Here is a 21,711-nt window from a genome sequence, read left to right as displayed (position 1 = left end):
GTTACAAAAACATTCCTGGTTAACAGGTTGCAGAGGCTGTAGACTCAGGCAGAGCCCTTGCAGATTTAGCAGAGGTTAGTTTTGCAAGTTACAGTCTTCTTGGTGGGTGCTGATCTGTACATACGCTTAGTGCTTTACATTGTGTATTGCATTTACATGGCAAAGTTGGGAAGCGGGAATGACTGCAGGGGTGGCCTTTGAGAAGAGACCAGGGGTTGCCGCTGTGCTGGGCACAGCTGGTTCCAGCCAGCTCTAAAATGGACCCACTGCTGGCCAAAGTTGAGCCACACAGTGTAGCAGGTGGTGCCTCTGGGATAAGGGATTTAAGAAAGGGTAAAAAATGCTGCACAGCAGCTGTGAGAAAGGAGTGAGAAAAATGTGAGAGAAACAGCCCTGCAGACACCAAGGTCAGTGGAGAAGGAGCAGAGGAGGTGTTGCACGCACCGGAGCAGGTACTCCCCTGCAGCCCATGGAGAAAACTATGGTGAAGCAGGTTGTCCTGCTGCAGCCCATGGAGAAGACCACAGTGAAGAAGGTATTTCTCTGCAGCCCATGGAGGACCACACCGGAGCAGATATCCACACTGCAGCCCATGTAGGACCCAATGCCTGAGCAGGTGTATATGCCCTGAAGGAACCTGCAGCCCACGGAGAGCCCATGCAGGAGCAAGATCCTGGCAGGAAATGTGACCTGTGGATGACTCATGCTGGAGCAGTTTTTGCTGAAGTATTCTACCCCATGGAGAGAACCCATGTTGGTGCAGAGGAAAAGTGTGAAGAGGAAGAAGCAGCAGAGATGAAGTGTTACAAGCTGACCACAACCCTCATTCTCCATCCCCTCTACACCACTTGGGAGAAAGGAGATAGAAGGGTTGGGAATAAAGGAGTGAAGTTGAGCCTAGGGAGGTGGTTTTAATTTTGTCTTTGTTTCTCACCGTCCTACTCTATTTTTAATTGGCAGTAAATTAAATTCATCATCCTCGAGTCTGTTTTCCCTGTGACAGTAATTGGTAAGTGATCACACTGTCTTTATCTCAACCCATGTGCTTTTCCATCTTATTTTCTCCCTGCTGTCATGTTGAAGAGGGGGAGTGAGAGAGTGGCTGGGTGGGTGTCTGGCAGACAGCCAAGAGCAACCCACTAGACACTGTGAAAAAACAAGGCATTTTTTAATCTGGCAATTTGGTAAATTGGTTGCAATCCTTTCACCAGAAAAGAAAGGTTTTATTCTTAGTCTTGCAGTGCATAGGTATCGGTATTGTAGTACAAATTTTTCAGCACTAAAGAAAAATGGGAAAATAATGCGTGAGGCAGAAGTGGGCTGGATTTTTTTAATGAGTTTTCTTGGAAATTTGGTGAGCCTTGCGAAGCACATTTTTGGTACCTTTATGGCAATGGTATTTATATGGCAATGCTATAATTCTCTGCATTCTTATAACAGTAGCTCTATGGTAAAACTACTGTGGTTTGAACGTATGGGTTTATTGAAAAAGCTGACATAAGCTTTGAAATAAAACAGTGTGAACAAGTCCGGATGCTTAACTTATCCTGTAAGTTCTTGAAGGAAACCAGGTGAGGGTTTTTGTCTGTTTTCTACAAGTTATATCTCTTCTTGAGTCTGTTATTCCAATTTAAAAAAGCAGAATCTCTTTGTATTTCAAAGGATGAAATAGAAAAGTAGTTTTTGCAATTCTGTGGTCAGTGGTTAGCAAGTGGGAATTAACTGTGTCTTTTATCTTGCTGCTGCTTATTTGTTTTCTCAGTTCACATACATGCAACTTACACAAAAATGAAGTTGTGCTTTGAATTCAGGCTAGTTGCTATTTTTCCCTTTCTTGTAAACTGCCAATTTTGCAGAGAGAATTTAATTCAAATCACTTGGATTCTGGTAGTCCTCAAATGTTTTTCATAGTTCCCCATCTTTGAAAGCCGCTGAATAATTGCTAGTCTGTGGAAAAAAATAGTGGCAGAGTTCCTGAAAGAGGGGAGCTCTTTGACATGTTCTCTTGATGAGTTGCAGCAGCACATGCCAGAAAATGCAGTTCAAGTGAATGAAAATATATACAGAATGATTACTTGATCATCAGGCTAAATTAACCTACTTCAAATTACCAGTATTAATTCTGCATTGAACATGTATACTAGATAACTAAATTAATCTAAAAATTTTCCACTTGAAGTCTGATTACTTAAGTCTGATCTTGAAGTGGATTTTTTTTTTAAATATTGGAAATTTCCAAATTGTTGAAATAAGTTGATTGAGATGTTCTTCTTATCTTTATAGTTCACTTTTTATGTGGACCTTTGTTACATGCAACTTGAACTTACCGTATTGATTTCATCTGTTTTCTTTCTGTCCCATCATTGAACTAAAATCCCCTGCTTATAGAAGACTTAAAACAACACTTTCCTCTAATTTTAAACAATTTTCAAGATTTGGAAAATATTTAATGTGAAATAGTGTTTTATTCTTAGTGGTATGCCTGCTTTCTGGTTCTTCTATTTGAAGTGTATTAAAAAAACCCAAAAAAACCCCCCACCAAAATAAAACCAAAAAATCCCACCATTAAGCAAGGAGAGTGCATTTTGTGTGTCTTACAGGTAGGTTTGACGTACCTTTAAGTTACAGACACATAATGTTTGACAGTTGAGAGCTGTGAATTAATTCCTGCCCATTAATTTCTTGTGGTTTTACATTGTTGAATATACTAGATGTCTAAATTAATACTTTTTGTTTTAATTTACAGGTGTTATAATCTCAAGAAATGCTGTGACCTATTTGAAGAACATCATTCACAGAAATTTTGTTTTGTGATAATTTTTTAAAATTAGAATGGCTTTGAAAAAAACACCTAAACTATTCAAGAAATTATTTTTTCACTGGAAACTTTGGAAGTTTAGCATTATTGTGTTTGTCTTTCTGGTATTTTTATTTTTATTACAAAGAGAAGTGGGTGTTCAAGATTTTAAAGATGAAGCAGGGATTGAGCCAGTCGTTGGAAAGAAAAGTCATGTGTTAGGTCTCATGTTAAATGCTATGAACAATATCAAAGGTGCAAAGCCAAAAATGCAGATAAAAGCACCTGTTAGGCAAACTAAGATTCCTGAAGAGAGGCACTGTTTGCCAGGACACTATACTGCAGTGGAACTAAAACCCTTTCTAGATCGACCCCTTCAAGATTCTAATGCTCCTGGAGCTTCTGGTAAAGCATTTAAAACCATCAATTTAAATTCAGAAGAACAAAAAGAAAAACAGCGTGGAGAAGAAAAACACTGTTTTAATGCATTTGCAAGTGATAGGATTTCTTTACACCGAGATCTTGGACCAGACACTCGACCTCCTGAGTATGTTGAGATGTGTATGTCCTGATAGTTAAAAAACTTGTCAGAAATGCAGACTGCAAAGTGATTTGAGTTCAGCATTATGTGATAGTTTAGGAAAGTTTCCTAGCTATACATAATGATTGGCTGTACATAATGATCCACAGTGCCAAAGCCAAGAATGTCTATAAAGGCTCACTTCTTTCATGGTTTTGAATTCAAAGTAACCATGTTTAAATAAGGTTTTCTGCTCTTGCCTTTAAGCTACAATTTGAGTGACTCTCTGGAAGCCTATTAAATTTTACTTAGAAGAAATCTGAAAAGGTGGTTTAAACTTTTTCCCAGTTTAAACACCAGCGCCCCTTCCTCCCCAATTTTGGAGGTTTTTTTTGTTATTCAGTGTTAGTAAAACGACTAGCATAATGTACTAAATTAGGAATTGTAAACTGTTGAACAAGGCAATGGAACATCTTAGCAATCTTGTAGTATTGAAAAATTTTATTAATGAAGACTTGGGTAGAGTGGGTTTTGGTTATGAGCAGTCTCTGTCACTGTCAGATCATATGTTCTCAGCTGTCTGTGTCAGAAGTGACTAACCTTACTGAACTGCTGCTGGTAGCGTGAATATCACATTGCAGGTGGTGCAGCTCACAGTAACCTTTGATAGACCATAACTGGTGAGTTTTCACCTGTGTATTTTGTGAAGTGATTTCACAAAATCACTGTGCTAATTACCTGGGGGAGTCTTCCAGTCTCTAAAGTTGACAGGCAATAAACAGTAAGAGTGCAGCTTATGAATATAGAAGTGTTGTTTTGTCATCTTGAATTGCAATTGGATTTCAAGTTCTGTTTGGAATACATCAAGCTTGAAAAACTGTGGGTTTAAAATTGTTTCCCTTGAATGGGATATGCTACCCTAAGGATGATATGGTATTTCTAAAAAATTTTGAAGTTCTAAATTAGATGTGTTCTTTTTTTCCTTGCAAACTCTACATTCTTCTAATAAATATGCTTCTTTGTATTTTTGGGTTTCAACAGTAATTGTGACTTAGTCTGATTTTGCAGCTTAGTATCTGCTACTCTCAAATGAATAACATGTTTTTTTCTGAAGATGACCTGGATGCTACATCAAACATACTCAAATGTTTGTGAGGCAGAAGCAGAACTGAGTCAGTTGTTCAAGTGGAATTCTTATTCATCATATTTTTAAAAAATATTTTGTACATTCTCCAGTTTGAGCACCTGTCTTTATGTTCCAAAACTGGGATAGAAAGTGGAGAAGCTGAAATATTTAATGTCCGTACTTATAAAGCCTTGTACTTGAAAGAGAAGTGTTTCTTTAAAGAGTTTGAGTCAAAACTTTTTGTCCATTTTGTAACATTTGACACTTTCTAATCTGTAGATGTATTGAACAAAAGTTTAAGCGTTGTCCACCATTGCCAACCACAAGTATTATAATAGTTTTTCATAATGAAGCATGGTCCACTCTGCTCAGAACTGTTCACAGCGTGATGTATACATCTCCTGCCATACTGCTAAAGGAAATTATTTTGGTGGATGATGCCAGTGTAGATGGTAAGAAGTCTTTCTATTTTCTCTTGATTTTTTTTTTTTTTCATTTAAGACATGTTAGGATTGCAGATAAATTGGTTAAAAGAGGATATCTTTACCACCATTAACATGTCTAGTGGTATGCTAAGTGATTTTGGTCCTTTCTTTTTCTACAAAATACAAAATAGTTCTCCCCAATCTTTTTGTCATAAGGTAGTCAAATATTCTTGTCCTCTAAAAGGTTTTTAAAGCCCATTTCTAATTATTCCAATTCTAGTGCTGCTTAAACTGCATAACTGGTTGCATGACAAGTAGCTCGGTAGTTTGTGCTTCAAACCCCCAATTACAGTTTATAGAACAAAGTATCCAAGGGTAAATTGACCAATGTTGCAGCAATTTGCATTTTATCATAGTGATTGTATTTATGCAAATTAATTTCATTAATATGAAGGGCAATGTCTTTCCTAGAAAGTAAAATTATTTAATGGGAAAATAATCTGCAATACTCAAGCTGGCTGCCAAAAATAATTGAATGTTATACTGAGTGTGATCACAAATGCAAGTTTGAAAAAATTTATATGTGTAACTTTAGATAACCATGTCTATATGTACATGCCTATATTAATGTATTTATATTTTTTTGCAAGTCTGTATTTAGTATACTGACACACTTGGATATGAATTATATTCAGTAGTACAGTTTAATACTAAGGATGGGCAGAGGAAGGAAGATGGTGTGGGATGTTTAATGAGGGATGTGGGGTTGTTTTTCAAATTTTGCACATTTAAAGAGGTTTTTTTTATATAGCTTCTCTTGCTGCTGTAAATATTGTAGCCTTTGAAAACTGTGTGGTTATTAAGGAAAAAAGTTGCATGTTCTGCAGATAACTTAAGTAGGTACATGATCCATTTGCTCTGAAGATGGATTTTGAATTGATAGTCAAACTTTTAATGCTGCAGAAGAGATATACTAGCACGTGTCCTTTCTCCTTTAGAATATTTTTAGTGTTCCATCCCCTGTTCTCTGCCAGTCAACTCTTCCTATGCCCCCACCCCCAGCAAAACAGCCCCTGCAAATAACGTTCAGCAGTCCAGAATTGTTTACTGCTTTGATGTTGAGGTCATTCCTGGGATTAGTGTGAATTGTTTATCCTGTTAGTTTAATAATGTAAAATTTTAGGCAGTGGCATATACACCGAGTATCCTGAAATTCATTTCTCTTTCTAGAATACTTGCATGATAAACTAGATGAATATGTGAAACAATTTCAAATAGTTAAAGTAGTCCGTCAAAAGGAAAGGAAAGGTCTAATCACTGCACGGTTGTTGGGAGCTTCAGTAGCAACAGGAGAGACCCTTACCTTTCTGGATGCTCATTGTAAGTGTAACCTGTAACTATGCCAGCTCTGGTTTATAATGCTGTTCTCTTTGATTTAACGTTGCAGATTTTTTATGAATTATGAACATTAGCAATGTATCATCTTTCCTATTGCTATTTTATATTATTCAAAGTATAATTAGCAATCTCTTTAAAAGCAGTGCATATTGGCTTGCTGTGGGCATGTTAAAATATTCCCTGTGTACTCCTTTATAACCAAGTAAAATCCAGTGCTTGTTGCCGTTTTCTCCACAGGTGAATGCTTTTATGGCTGGTTAGAGCCGTTATTGGCAAGAATAGCTGAGAACCCTGTCGCTGTTGTAAGCCCTGATATTGCTTCTATAGATCTCAATACTTTTGAATTCAGTAAACCATCTCCTTACGGGCATAGCCACAACAGAGGAAATTTTGATTGGAGTTTGTCGTTTGGATGGGAATCTCTTCCTAAACATGAAAATAAAAGAAGAAAAGATGAAACCTATCCAATTAGGTAAACATAATTTGAATCATATTTTAAGTCCTTCCATTTTCACAGTTTTTCGTTATGAACAGTTTGTAAATGAACTAGTTCTTCAGATCAGTATGATCAGAAGTCTTAGCATCTTAGATGGTTTTTGTAATACTTTCTTTAAGAACCACATTGTAAATTTTAAAGCTTTCCTAAAAATATAGCCTCCTTAAGACAATAATTGCTCTGCATTACCTTTACATACACTAGGAACATAATAAGCAATTTCTATATATTTTTTTCATCGGGGGCAGAGGGGAGAGGAGGATTATAAACAGTTTTTTTCAGAGGCAGTACCATAGATTCTGGCTCCTCTTTAATAATTGTTAAAAGGATGACAACAAAGGTTCAGAGCACCAGAATACTAGACTATTACAGTGGTGTATTTGATGATAATTGTACGTGCTTTGACTGTAGACAGGCTATTGGTCTAGAGGAGTAATAACTTTGCTTGATATTCTCCATACAGGGAAAATATGTTGTTTTTCCTTATGCTGTCTTTTATACCAGCAGTCATTAGTCTAAACTAGTTGTTAATAAATGACAATAAAACTGTCAAATGAGACTCGATGTGGGCAGATTTAATTGCTTGAAGTATTATCCATGCCAGGAAAATGTATCAATGTAGTGAAACACTGACAAATGCATGGAAACTTCTTAGGACAGTTATGCCGTGTTTTTTACATCTATATTTAAAAACAAACAAACAACTATCTGAATCCTGTCTTCCTCAGTAAATTTCTCTTTTTTTCAGAACACCTACTTTTGCTGGAGGTCTCTTTTCAATATCAAGAGACTACTTCGAACACATTGGAAGCTATGATGAAGAAATGGAAATATGGGGAGGTGAAAATATAGAAATGTCTTTCAGAGTAAGTTTAGCTACTTAATTAGCAGTGATCTCTATACCAACAGTGTACAGGATTTTTGAGGACAAATTAGTATTAGATCTTGACTTCTCTGCTGAATCAGCCAGCGAGGACATGGAAAATTAATTACCAATGACCTATGAAATATAATACAAACATGCTCACTGAACTGCTTTTTTTTTTTTTTCTTAGAATGTGTTTAGGATTGATAGCTGAAATGTACATTTCCAGGGTGTACCTGATTAGGAAATTCACTTTTAGTATGCCTGATACATGGTTTGGGTTTTTTTCTGGTGAACAATAACATTGCTGAATTTTTTTCTACCCCCTTAATTCTAATTGCAGTGCACTTACACAAAAATGTTATTATTAGGTATGGCAATGTGGTGGACAGTTGGAGATCATGCCTTGCTCTGTTGTTGGCCATGTCTTTCGCAGCAAGAGTCCCCATACTTTCCCAAAAGGTACTCAAGTGATCACACGTAATCAAGTTCGCCTTGCAGAGGTCTGGATGGATGAATATAAAGAAATATTTTACCGACGAAACACAGAGGCAGCAAAAATTGTGAAACAAGTAGGTGGTGGTGGTGGTATTAGAAATCACACTTGCTGCGTTGAAAGTTTTGGTGAGCAAAAGTTATTTATTGATGAAGTATGTAAGGATTCTAGATATTTTAATGAAATGACAAGAGTTCAGTTTGCTTAATGGTATACCCCCAACAAACATGAAAAAACTTGTGTTTGGGTGGTGATAGTGTTGGTTTGTATGGTGGGTTTCTTTGATAGATTTTTTTTTTTTCCACACATTCACTAAAATTCTGGATTGTTTGCATTGAGCAGCCACCAGAACTACCAGAAAAGCATGAGAAATCTCAGAAATCTCTGCATAGAAAATGCAAACTAACTTATTTTTTGAGTGAGAAACATAATGTGTCATTAGTCCTAAGTTGCTTAGTATTTTTATTTAAAAAGCAGGTTTTGTTCTTCTTTAGCTGCAGAATAAAGCTTATTCAATGATAGATAACTTAAGTTTTTAAGCAGGCAGAGAAAGGATGGTTAAGTTCAGGGGTTTTGGGTGTTGGTTTATTTATTTTTGTAGGTTTTCTGGAACTTTGGTCTTTTACTGGCTGGAATATAGAGTTTTCTTCGAGAAGCTATTTTGTCTCCCTTTGTATGATAAATTTTTGTGACTGTTGTACCACTAATAGCATTAGATTTTCTAGGCATGTTTAGCAGCTAGACAACTGAATTTTCTCTGGGAGATTCTGCATTGTACTAATTATTATGCTAATTATTTAATTGATCCAATTAATTATTTCAGCTCACTCTTTTTTTGTGAGATCAGTTAGCTTTATAGCTGTCATGAGTATGGCCTTGTTTGTACTTTCCCACTTCATGGTACTGTGTTAAAACTCTCTTGGGTCTAAGGATACCTCCATTGTTTCCATGTTGCGATGTATTTTTCTTGTATGTACTTTGAAATGCTGCAGGAAGGATGTCAGTGGTGTTGTGATACTGAAAAATAAACAGCAGTAACCTAAGTAGTATAGTATCAAAAAAAAAAAAAAAAATTAAAATCAACAAATGCAGCTTAAAACTTGTTTAATGCTACAATACAGAATATCATAGACTTATATGTACAAAATTGATATTAGTAATGTTAGTATGTTTCTCATCCATCCTTCCTTACTTCCCTTACTCTAACAGAAAACATTTGGAGACATCTCAAAAAGACTTGATATAAGGCAGCGTCTGCAGTGCAAAAACTTTACCTGGTATCTCAGTAGTGTTTATCCAGAAGCATATGTTCCAGACCTGAATCCTTTGTTTTCTGGATATGTAAGTTTAATTATTTTCCATATTCTTCCATAATCCAGGAAGTTTGCTAATCTTTTGTGCTAACTTAGCCATAGTGTTTCCATTTTAGCTATCAGTAACCGCTCTAAGGTTTTCTGTCACTACTGTGGACAAAGAATGTCTTCTGCATACCTTGCTATTTGAATATTTTATAGCTTTGTCAATGGCAATATGTAATTTAAGCAAAGCTGCTTGATAAGGAACAGTAGCCTTGCTTAACAGGATCTTTTAACCTGCTAAAGTAACCAACGTTCTGCATATCACTAACAGTTAAAATTACACAAAAGTGCTAAGACAGTGATGAGAGACTTCCTGAATTATCAAGGCAAGTTTACCTTTATATACTAAGTCTAAGAGAATTTTTAGTTCATGTTAATAAGGAAAACTGGACAGGTGTTTGCTTCTCAGAATTAGGTTTATGATGAGGAAAATATGTGTTTGTAGTTATACATATGTGTTTTTAAAGACCATTGCATTTCCTCTGCCAAATAACTTCTTAGACATTGCATACATTGCATTACTACAACCAAAAAAATATTAAACGACTAATAATTCTTAGTTTGAGGTGAATGTGAATGCTTAATATGTATTTACAAATAAAATTTCCCCTTCCTCCCATTTTGAATATTTTATGTGTATCTGTTCAAATTGTAATTTGAATAACAATAACCTTGTACAATGGTAGCCTAATAATTCACAGTGTGTGGTTGTAGAGAACCATAATGCAGTTACTAGGTTTTTGGTTAGAAAAGATTAACTCTGAGAGACCAGGAATTTTAGGTTTGTGCATTGCAAAAAGTAAAAACTAACAGCTGTAATTGTTGTTAAGCCAAAGGTTAGCTTTGTATACAAGTGAGACAGTTTAATTTTTTTGTCATTCCTACTGAGCTGCTTTCTTTTTTTCTGATAAGACCCTTTCTTTAGTTAAAAAATACAGGTAACCACATGTGTCTGGATGTTGGTGAAAATAACCATGGTGGAAAACCATTGATTATGTATTCTTGTCATGGACTTGGAGGGAATCAGGTAAAATATTTGATACCTAATTTTTATGAACTGTTCAGCTGTAACTGTACCATATTAAAGCTTTTAATTTATTTTGGAGAAATTGACTCATTTTTAATATGCAATTTCTCTCTAGGTCTCTCTTTTTTTTTTTTTCTTCTTCTTTTTTTAAGAGTTAATTCTATATATATTGTTCAAGGAAAATGTCATACTGCTCTTCATGTTGTGTCCTGCTTCTAACATTTTATGTTCAGCATACAGATTCAGATTTTTAACACAATTGCACTGCTTCACTTGATCTCTCCTTTCTGTGCAAAACCTTTTCATCCTACTGCTACTACTTTCTTGTAAGTGTTGTCATCTTAATTCTTCCTTTCCTTATGCTTCCTCCTATTGCTTCTTTCTCTGCCACCAGGACTCGCACTGTCAAGGAAGATGATGGTGGGAATCCAACCAATGGGAGACCAAGTGGCCAGGCCTGAGCCACCTTCCCTATCATGGTTGCAGCCTCATAGTGTGAGGTCAAAGTGGTCTATCCTGTTCTGGCTAATGCATGTGAATAATATGACTGAATTTGTCCAAGAAGAGCTCTCTGATGCATAGCTCTCGGAGGAAGCAATGGTGCTCTGTTTCTTCTACAGTATGACTTGCAATAGACGTCAAAATACTGAATCTTTCAGGCACTACTGTAATACTGATAAAAGTAACATCTCCTTCCCTGCCCAGAAATGAACACTTCTCTGTTGCCTTAAAGATTTATTTGGGGAATAAATTTTATTAACTGTAGATCCTTAATAACTAAAGATCAACAAAGGTTTAAAAGGTTTTGTTAGACTATAGTTGTAATTTTTCTCTTTTTTTAATAAAGTCTTCAATCTCAAAAGCCACCCATTAATGGCACTGTGAAAACTCAGACACATGATCCTACTTAGTTGATGCTTTTTCCTAACAGATTTTTGTGGGAAATTGAATACTGTCTAGATTAATAACTACCCTGTTATGTTAGCTTCTTACAGTATTGAACTTCTTTTTTATTCTGTTGTGGATTAATACTATGTTAGCCTTTTCACATTGTCAGTCATTAATGCAGGAACACTGTACCAAGACATTGTATTAAGAGATCTGCTGTATGCTTCTATTGTCATCTCTGTCTAAGTTATCTTGGACTTTACTAAAACTCTGTGCTTTCAAGTGTTGTGTTTTTTTGTTTTTCCTCCTGCCATAAAATAACTGTCTGAATTCCTTCAAATGCGAGCCTTCAGAGAATTTTTAGTACAGGTTGTGCTGGTAATGCTCAAGAGATGTGCATATTTGCATACTTAACCATTCTTATTACAATACTCTATTTTTCAGTTGTATTATGTTCTTTACCAGACTTTAGGCTGAAATTTTCCATGCTACCTGTTGTCTTTGTATTTGAGATAGGAGAAGGGAGTAGAAGAGAGAACCTAGTTTTTAGAGTTGTACGTCAATTGCTTATCACTCTTCCTTTTCAGAATATTCTGGGGCTGGGAATATATCCATCTCAATATCAAAAAATTAATGAAGTTTTAAACCTAGCTTTCAAGTTGTATTTTCAGGGCTTGCAAAGATTTTGGAGTTCAAAAGATAAATCAGAACAGATGAAGTCAGATTAACAGATTTAGAGTAAATTATGATGTCTGAGAGCTAAGTAGCTAAGCAGGTCATTCCTATCGGTACCTGTTTCAAGGAGTAATTTCGGGTGCAGGGACTTAAGAGTGAGAAGCCTGTTTGTTCCTCAGTGCTTTTCCCAGTGATGCCAAGGCAGTGACGAGGCTGAAGCTGACCAACTGGACAAATTAGTTGAAAGCCCCAGGGAGCTAACTGAGTCTGGTCTTAATAGTCAAAGGAAAGATATGGTGAAGAAGGCTGACATATGGAGCCAAGAAACACTGGTAATGGGATGTAATGATAGGAACTTTGCTGTTTAATGAGAGAGAAAAGGAAGAGACCAGGATGGTAGAGTAGGATCACAGGTGTAAAAGGACAGCTGTGTCTGTAATTGTTAGAAATAAATCCCTGTTAGGACCTGTATTATAGCCCAGGATTCCTGAGCTTTAACAGTACTCTGCTGTTAGGAAATAATGGTAAAATTCATTCACAAAGTACATTCTTATATTACTTTTCTAATGGCTAGCTCACAAGAGAACATTACAGCATCCTATTGTTAGCATCTATTGTTTAGATCAAGCAGCAAAAGCTGACATACAGCAATCAGTATTGTTCTGTGTGACTAATTTTTTTTTTTTGGTTGCAATTTGGTTCCAGCAACAAATACTGAATAAATTGTTTTGAATTTAAGAAATGCCAAAATTTAATTTATCCAACTATCTCTACTCTCCAGTTTGACTCTTTTGAATTATTTATGATTCCTGGGGGAGCAGGCAATGAGATCTTGCATCATAATGCATATGCACCAAGTGTCATTTGAAATTTATACATTTCAGTACTTCTAAATATATTCCATTGCATTAGTATTAAAAAAAGCTTTTAGTTTTGTAAACACTTTTAAAGTGTGTATGCTAAAAATCAGAGAATTTATTTTGTAGTCTCAAGTTGTTGAATACCAAATCTGTTACTTTGTGTATTGGAATTTCAAAGGGTTAATTTACTTTAACACTCTTGTTTGTATTTATTTACTGAAATTTTAAAAAATTATTTAATAGTACTTTGAATATTCTGCACACCATGAAATTCGACATAACATTCAGAAGGAGCTTTGCCTGCATGCTTCTAAAGGACCTGTGCAGCTTCGTGAATGTAACTACAAAGGCCAGAAAACCTTTGCTGTTGGAGAAGAGCAATGGCTGCATCAAAAGGTATTTAGGCTGTGCAGTGAATCGACATCTTATCAGTGATCTTTTATATGAGTTATTTTTTTTATTTCCAAGAAAAGAGAAAACCCCAGTGAAACAAAACTCTGAAGCCCAAAAGGAGTAAGTTTATTTCTGTGAGGAAAATGTAGATAATTTCAGCTTTTCAGTTACCAGGTCAAAACTTGATGATTTCACTACTTTAATGTAAAGTAGAAATGTCACTTACAACACCAGTTGATATCCTTTAGTGTCTGTGTCTGCACATCCATCTGGAAGTCAATCCAAATGTTTTGTATCTTTTAAAATATTTTTTTAAAAATTCCTAACAAAACAAGTTGACACCTGCATACTACTCATATTTGTTTGCTAGCCCTGCCCCACTCCTCCTCTGCACTACCTGTATGACCTTTTTCTTTTTAACAACAGTGAACTTGGGGAAAGAAGGAAGTGTGAGGGGAAGTAGCATGCTCATTGTTTGTTCACTTTCTTTTTTTTTTCCTCCCTTTTTACCCACTTTAGGACCAAACTCTGTACAATGCAGCACTTCATATGTGCCTTACAGGAAATGGAGAGCATCCAAGTTTGGCATCCTGTAATCCATCAGACCCTTTCCAGAAGTGGATCTTTGGACAGAACAATTAAGATTTGACATTTATAGGCCAGGAGCGTCTTATTTAAAAAAAGATCCATTCTAAATTGCCATCAGATATATGTATACTGCATTTTTAAGTGATGCATACTTTAAATGCAAAATGTTTAAACAGATTCTTTTCCCTCTTATTTAAGTTGGATATAAAATGTGTCATCAGAGATTCCCCAGGAGTCTGTTAAACCAAAGATGATTGAGGTCCCAATTAAGAAAAAATGTTTACAATATTTTTATGATGAGACTTTATATGTTGACCACTGATTCATGGATCCTATAGTCCTCTTTCACCTTGGGAACCGTATGTATATTGTTTTTCGACATATTGTAAGTACTTCTGAAGAAGACTAGTTTTCTCTGTAGAGTTAGGAGAAATTATATTGTATGCTGTCTAAAAGCCAAGATGCTTTATAAGTATATTTTATGCTCAATTGGTTGACTTAATTTTTTTTTAATCATTTACTTTACTTAGTGAACCTGCCTCAGTATTTTTTAAGTTCCTTCACTTGAAAAATTAAATATTTGAGCTTCAGGTTAAAGCCAAATAGGCTACCATACTGTGCTCAGCTTCTAGCAAATCAATTCTTCTTTTGGAGAAGAAAAAAAAATTCTCACTGAAATATCTGCGTGTGATTATTTTCATGGAAAATCTGCTTATTCTGATATTAATCTCCTTGTATTTAGCCAAAACTTTTTGTATAGGTCTTTTTTATATTTGATTAGCTTTAAAATTTATGACAAAGTTAGCTTGTAAGAGTTCTGAGCTGCTTAACATTAACAAATTTTTCCATCATTTTGTTCATTATTGCTTTTAAATTACATGTTGTCTTCTAAAGCCCCTTTTTTTCCTACCTTGTAGGGATTTATGCAATGTTTACCTAACAGGTTCCTAATGGTATCTGTACATAATTTCTTGTGCAAATATTTGCATGTTGATTTTTTTTTTTCCCTTGTTGTTGCTGTTTCCCCTTTTACAAAGGACTGACCTCAGTTTGAACAGTCCAAGTGAGATCTTGGCCTTCCTAACCCTTCTGCTAGCTCTTTTAAAGAAATACTGTATTCCTGTAAGCATCCACAAGTATACTTCAATAGATCATGTAGACCTATGACTTCATAAATCGCCTTCCTTTGATTAAGTATTTAAAAATATATGTCATAGAATAGTTTGGGTTGGAAGGGACCTTTAAAGGTCATCTAGTCCAACCCCCCCGCAATGAGCAGGGACATCTTCAACTAGAGCAGGTTGCTCAGAGCCCCGTCCAACCTGACTGTGAATGTTTCCAGGGATGGGCCATCTACCACCTCTCTGGGCAACCTGTGCCAGTGTTTCACCACCCTCGTTATGAAAAATTTCTTCCTTATATCTAGTTGAAATCTTCCCTCTTTTAGTTTAAAAACATTATACCTTGTGCTATCGCTACAGGCCCTGTTAAAAAGTTTGTCCTCATCTTTCTTATAAGCCCCCTTTAAGTACTGAAAGTCTGCAATAAGGTCTCTGTGGAGCCTTCTCCTCTCCGGCTGAACAATTCCAACTCTCTCAGCCTTTCTTTACAGGAGAGGTGTTTCATCCCTTTGATCATTTTTGTGGCCTCCTCTGGACCTGCTCCAACAACTCCATGTCTTTCCTGTGCTGAGGGCTCCAGAGCTGGATGCAGGACTCCAGGTGGGGTCTCACCAGAGTGGAGTAGAGGAGCAAAACGACCTCCCTCGACCTGCTGGCCACAATTCTTTTGATGCAGCCCAGGATACGGTTGGCTTTTTCTTTGGTTATTTTACTGGATGCACAGTTGTTAAACACCCTCCAGTTAGTCTTCCATTATAATCACCAATCATGCCTATTTTCTGACTGTGATTATTTCAGGCCTTCTTTAGTGAAGGTAACTCTTCTGCACAGGATATGTCCTCTTTAGGAAGAGAGATGTGTGCTTAGTTGAAAATGTTGACTTCAGGGTATGAATGGGAGATTAATGACCATCCCACGCTTAAAGCATCTAAGGTCACATAAAATTGCACTTTAATAAGGTAAACTCTATTTCATAATAAAATTTTATGTTCTGTTTTGGAGAAGACTTAATTGGTTTATGCAAATTATGGAGGTTTAAAAATAATCTTAAATTTGCATCTGTTATGATACAGGAGGAAAATGGCTATGAAATTAAAATAATAAACTTCTAGGAAGGGAAGGAAGCAGCAGAATAAAGACAAGAAAAAGACTTACTGTTGTCTAGAAGTGCCAGCGTTGTTATGAAGTAGGGATGGGAAACATCAAAGGTAAAAAGGTACTTACTTTGCAGCTTGTCTAAAGAACTGTGGTGAACATTTATAGTATCTATTCAAATGGAAGAAAATAGCAACCAGCTTAATAATGAACTCTTTAATGATCTGAATCTCAGGAAAGGTGCATGTAACAGTGGAAAGTTGAGCAATAAGATCAGGCCTAGTTAGAGGCAGCTAGTAACACTTAGTATTTTAGGAAACGCTTAATATTTCCTTTAAGTACTGTACTCGTAAGAGGAGGAAGGCTAAGGAAAAAGACATGTCTGCCAGAAGGAAAGAAAATTAAAATTTTTAAAGTGAAGATCAAATATAAAGCTGACAATAAATTTGAAGGTGTGGCTATTAAAGATTGATAGGACAAAATACACTAATATTAAATTTGTCCTTTTATCCTGGTAAATAAATAATATCATTACAGGTAAATGCTAATTTATCTATAGAGTCTGGTGGATGGATGATGATGTGGGGTTTTTATTTCTAATGGGGGGAGGGAGCCTATCTTTGGTTAACTTAACAGTATCTAATGAGTTCAGCTTCTGAAGCAAAGCAAGAAGGACTCCTTTCAGTAGTTCTAAGTTATCTAAAAGACAAGAAGTGCATAAGCAAGGACCAGCAAAAATTTGCAAGGAGAATTACCTGAAGCTATTTTCTTTTTTTGTCTTGATAATCATGCCTTTGAGTCATGTCTTGGCTTCTTTAAGGTTTTTGGTGACACATGACACCTGTGGGAATATCCTATGAAGTTAAAGCTGTATGACTTACAATAGCTTGTTACAGTGTGGACATAAATTGTTGGAAAGACTCTACAGGGAAAGGTTATTAATGCCACTGTGAAACTGGAAAGCTGTATCAAATAGCATTGTGCCAAGATCTGCCTGTGCCATCCGATAAATATTTCCATAATTCAGTAATGGAATACAAAATATTCTTACTATTTTCACAGACCAAACCAATATCGGAAGGGCAACAAATACTCTTGACAAACTGGAGGAGTTGAGGAAAAATAGGATGCAGGTCAATAAGAAAATTGTTCAACAAACATGAATAGATGATGGGAGATTACATAACAGCTGTGCTGTGTTGACCTCCAGGTATGAAATGGAAACCCAGCGTTCAAAGAACCTGTTCTAGAAGACAAGGTATTTAGCATTTTTAGCTGTTTTGGAAACATCACTGTCTAAACAGGGTGTCCTTTGTTTTTGGGGGAAAATGGATATAACGATTTAAAACTATACAGCTTTCGACACAGAGACTAAAATTATACATTGCTGTCCCCAGACTCAGCAAACAAAAGTAAAATCCCCTAAAAAGTGATTCTCTTATTTCTGCCCAACCCTCTTCCTCATGCAATAGTTTTACATGATGGAGGTTCTGGTTGATTGGTTTTACGATGGGAAATTGCATTTAAAAGTTGCTTAGAATCAGATGTACATTATGAGAATCTAGGAAATGACAATTCAGCTCTTTGTGCAAAATAAAAAATAGAAATGCTATATTTTCTGACAGGTACTGCATCTGTTACATAGGATGGAGGAGTTACGGGAGTAAAAAAGACTGTGGGTAAGGAATAAGAATTGTTCAGTGAATAATATTTACGTTGCTAAAGTGGCATTTACTACTAAATCCAGCAGCCCTACAAAAATTAAGACGTTTAATTAGAAATTAGACATTTCAAATAGTACCCTTGTTCACTTAATATTTTTTTTAGGGTTTTTTTTTCCTGTTCCTAATTTAGTTTCCTCCTTTCTCATTTTAATATATGGCTTGCATATCAAATCATTATTTTTCTTCTCTCTGGGTTACAGATCAGGGTAATACCAAAAAAGAAATTTTGAAGGGGCATCAGCTGGAATTAAAACTTCAAATTTATTTTTTTTTTTTAATGTTAAATGTCTTTATTCTTACTTGGTATTGTTTCTGTCTGCAATGGAACTAGAAGATGGCTTATGTGACACATCAACTTTTGTCACTTTATTAGTAAAACTCTATATCCTAGCTTCCCTTTTTAGATATATATTTGATCAACTTTTCACACACTTAATTTATGAAGAATTATTATATAATACTTCATTATATTATACTCAAATGATGCATGTTAAAATGGCTAGTTGTTACAGTTTATTTTTTAAAAACTCCTATGCTTTCCTGTGTATTTCTCATGCTGCATTGTGCTAGAATGCACAAAGCACGAGGAAAACGTTTTGCTAAGAGTGGAGAATTTCCTAGGTATAATGACCTCAAAACAAATGTGCTACCCTAAAATATTATATTCCCAAATACAGTATGTGAAATTTTATTCTCAGTTCAAGTGGACTAGCTTGTCCTTAAGATAAGACTGACTAATTGTGGAAGATATCAACTTAGCTGAGACACTCTGATGCGGCCTACCTGATTGAGGCAGGTTAGGCATCATCATGAGAATATGAAATCCATTCTGATCTGGTGGGTTTCAAAAGGATCCTCTCAGTCTTTCATGTAGAACTAGTTATCAGATCAAGGTAGCAGGGTGACTGCAGAACTGTCTTCCTTCATTAAACGGATGAATTCTGGGCTGAATATGTTGACTCAGCACAACTTGAAAGCAGTGATGGAAACTGCTGCTAGTAGGATGTTGTTACTGTTAGACTGCTCCAAAGTATGTAGAGAGGGATGAGAATTAGGTAGTTCCTCTTTTGAATGTGACTATCCCACTAGCATTTTATTCCTCACTCCTGACAGTTGCTTTAACCTTCCAACTTTTAAATGGACATCACTGTCTCTGCCATCTTTTCTTTACCATCAGCAATCTTAATCATCCACCTATTTCAGGGCAAAAGGAAGCTACTGCTATAACCAGGATGGTTTTCATGCTTGCTTATGCCAGTTTAAGCACAAAGATAACCTCATTTCTAGATTCTCAATATCTGTTTTCTCTTTAACTCTGTTCAGGAAGTCAGCCAGACTGTTGATGCCACTGGACGTACGCAGTAGCATAATTTCGAACACTTAAGTACAATTTTTTTTTTTTTTTGGCAAAAATAGGAGCCTGTGGAAGGTAAGACAGCCAGACAGGGTTTGGGGGACTCAACAGCCACAAGTTAATACGTATGTGATGCTCTGAGTTGTTTTGGCTTGTTAGAATTTACTTTCTCGTGACATTGCTTTTCTGAATGTCCTTCGTAAAAATTTCTGCTGGAAATGCCCATTTTTATTTTTGAAACAGGTTTTTTTCTTAACTGGATTCAATCAGACATCTGCTCTTTTTCTGGTTCCCCAGGATTTCTTGACCTGACTTTTGCATTTGTAGGGGCCTGGATCCTTTAAGACCACCCACTGAAGTTGTGAAAGGTACCAAGACCTCTATCTCTAGTTAGTGTGGTTAATGGGATTGCTCTGCAGGTCTTAAAAATCTCAGTTCTCTAATAAATGTATATGGTGCATTAGCAAGAAACACTGGTTCTTTCTACTGATGTTTCGCTGAATGTTCTCTGAAGCCAGTACAATTTCTGTGAAAATGCTTTGGTTTTAACAAATCATCATTATTTCTCATCGTTCTTGATCAACACTAGCTATTGTGTAGAGATAAGGCTAAACATTTTCACAGCCTCTTAATCAATCGTGGTTATTGTCTTTTTTCCAAGCCTACAGAATGGAGTATGTTCTGTACTAAGTTATAATTTTGTACCTCGTATTACTGGACTCTAAAGACAGCCAAAGGTAAATCCTCTCTTACCAGTAATGTCTTAAATATTGTGGATAAAATTAGTAGGTGTTGAACCTTCCAGGAAGTAGAAGTTGAACCCCTGCTTGGGTTCATGAAGGAGAAATACATATGGTAGTGTCTGGTATAAGAAGGGAATGCCTGCAGTAGTATGAAGGATTAGGTGACTCAAAGGATAACAGCAAAGAGAACAGAATTTGTCCAGGAAAGAGGCTTAGGGGGAGGACAGAAGTTAAGAAAAGTCAGGTCCTAAAGTGGGAGCCTGGGGAGTTATCCTCCTCGGTTTTATGTTATCAATCACTAATTTTGTTTCCCTTCTTTTCTTAGCTCTTTTTTTGTCTTAAAAGCAGCAGAAAGGTAGAAGTCTCTAGCAGCATGAAACAGAGTATGAGAGACATACAGCCTAATGTGGCATAGTCCAGTATCAACCAATAGCATGGTTGGTAATGTCTTGGCAATGCAGCTGCAGAAAGGATGATCTACTTAGGTGAATTTGTGGTTTGTGAAACTTAGCAATACTACAGCTATCACAGAATCATAGAATAGCTTGGGTTGGAAGGGACCTTTAAAAGGTCATCTAGTCCAGCTCCTCTGCAATAAGCAGGGACATCATCCACTAGATGAAGTTGCTCAGAGCCTCGTCCAACCTGCCCTGGAATGTTTCCAGGGATAGGGCATCTACCACCTCTCTGGGCAACCTGTGCCAGTGTTTCACCACCCTCATCATGAAAAATTTCTTCCTTATATGTATATGTAGCTATATGGAGTCAAATTTGCATCTGGGTTCAGTTGGTATGACAGGCCTGAAACCACTGCAACTAGCAGCAGGTCCTGGCGAATGTGTAGGAGATGGAGAAACATTTCAAACTGGTAAATGACTAAAGTGAAAATAACATAGCAACTTGCACGATGGAATATAAACAGTCTATGCTGTGTGCAAATGGCTGGTGAAGACAGCTGCAGTAGAAAGGTAGATTACACCTAGCAAGTGTTAACTTGTGTATAAGGAAGAGGAAAAAAAAATTCTAGCGTGTTCAAATCTCAAGAAAAAGGGGCCTTCTGCCCATCTGATGGAAGGAAAAACTTATGGAGCCTGAAGGATAGGAACAGAACGTTGGAAAGCAGTGATGAAGGCAGAAAGCTTGGTGGTTAAGTCAAGTCAAGGACTGAGTGGACTTTGAAAAGTGTCTAGGAGAAATGCTGGGGAAAAAGAAGGTATGTGGGAGGAAAAGCAAGGAAAGTAGTGGACGGGTTCCTCTAGGAGTGAATTTGGGACAGCAGTGCAAGTGAAGGGCAGTGAGAGTTTGAGGAAAAGCTGGAAAAGTGAAGTAGCAAGGAAACTGGAATCTGTCGTGGGAAGAATATTGTCAGAAATAGCATTCACACAGGAAATATATGTGGGCACTTCAAGGAAGAGCTCCAAGGTTGGAATCACAAAGTGCTGCTGAGGTTTCTTAATTATGACTTTCACCAAAGTTTACTGAATTAGTGATTCTTTTGGAGTGCCTTAAGGATGCAAAATTTAGATGCTAAATAAAAATCTTTGCTTTAGTATTAACCCTTGCTTTGATATTAAATGACTTCTATGAGATAATAAGATTTCTAATTTAACAGGGGACAGCATGTCACAATGACACAGCACATACCTAAAATGTTGATCTGTGCTACCCTAGGACCAGGAAATATTAACTGAATATACTTGCCTGACTGTTAATCCAAGAGCTCCTGTGTGTATTTTCAAAAGGGCCTGGAATGTGTAACAAG

The 21,711-nt window shown here is 36.3% G+C and overlaps 1 protein-coding gene across 1 annotated transcript; it reads left to right on the top strand.

Annotated features, from left to right (window-relative positions):
* The first annotated feature begins 2,743 nt into the window (after positions 1-2,743).
* On the top strand, positions 2,744-14,258 carry GALNT3 (polypeptide N-acetylgalactosaminyltransferase 3). Its single transcript, XM_010285273.1, has 10 exons — positions 2,744-3,344; positions 4,723-4,895; positions 6,099-6,248; positions 6,504-6,738; positions 7,511-7,628; positions 7,999-8,199; positions 9,333-9,464; positions 10,407-10,508; positions 13,175-13,327; positions 13,844-14,258. Exons 1-10 carry the CDS (start codon positions 2,833-2,835, stop codon positions 13,964-13,966), a joined length of 1,899 nt encoding a protein of 632 aa, XP_010283575.1. The 5' UTR covers positions 2,744-2,832; the 3' UTR covers positions 13,967-14,258.
* The last annotated feature ends 7,453 nt before the right edge of the window (positions 14,259-21,711 follow it).

This window comes from Phaethon lepturus, unplaced genomic scaffold (assembly GCF_000687285.1).
Source record: "Phaethon lepturus isolate BGI_N335 unplaced genomic scaffold, ASM68728v1 scaffold1424, whole genome shotgun sequence".
In the NCBI taxonomy this organism is placed as follows: Eukaryota; Metazoa; Chordata; class Aves; order Phaethontiformes; family Phaethontidae; genus Phaethon; species Phaethon lepturus.
This window is presented reverse-complemented; position numbering and strand designations above follow the sequence as displayed.

What these genes read in the sequence shown, in the direction of transcription:
- GALNT3 (XM_010285273.1), top strand. Translation starts at nt 2,833, where the DNA reads ATGGCTTTGAAAAAAACACCTAAACTATTCAAGAAATTATTTTTTCAC. An exon ending in TACCTTTCTGGATGCTCATT is followed by an intron (nt 6,249 to 6,503) that starts GTAAGTGTAACC and finishes TTTTCTCCACAG; the next exon opens with GTGAATGCTTTTATGGCTGG. An exon ending in ATCCTTTGTTTTCTGGATAT is followed by an intron (nt 9,465 to 10,406) that starts GTAAGTTTAATT and finishes CCCTTTCTTTAG; the next exon opens with TTAAAAAATACAGGTAACCA.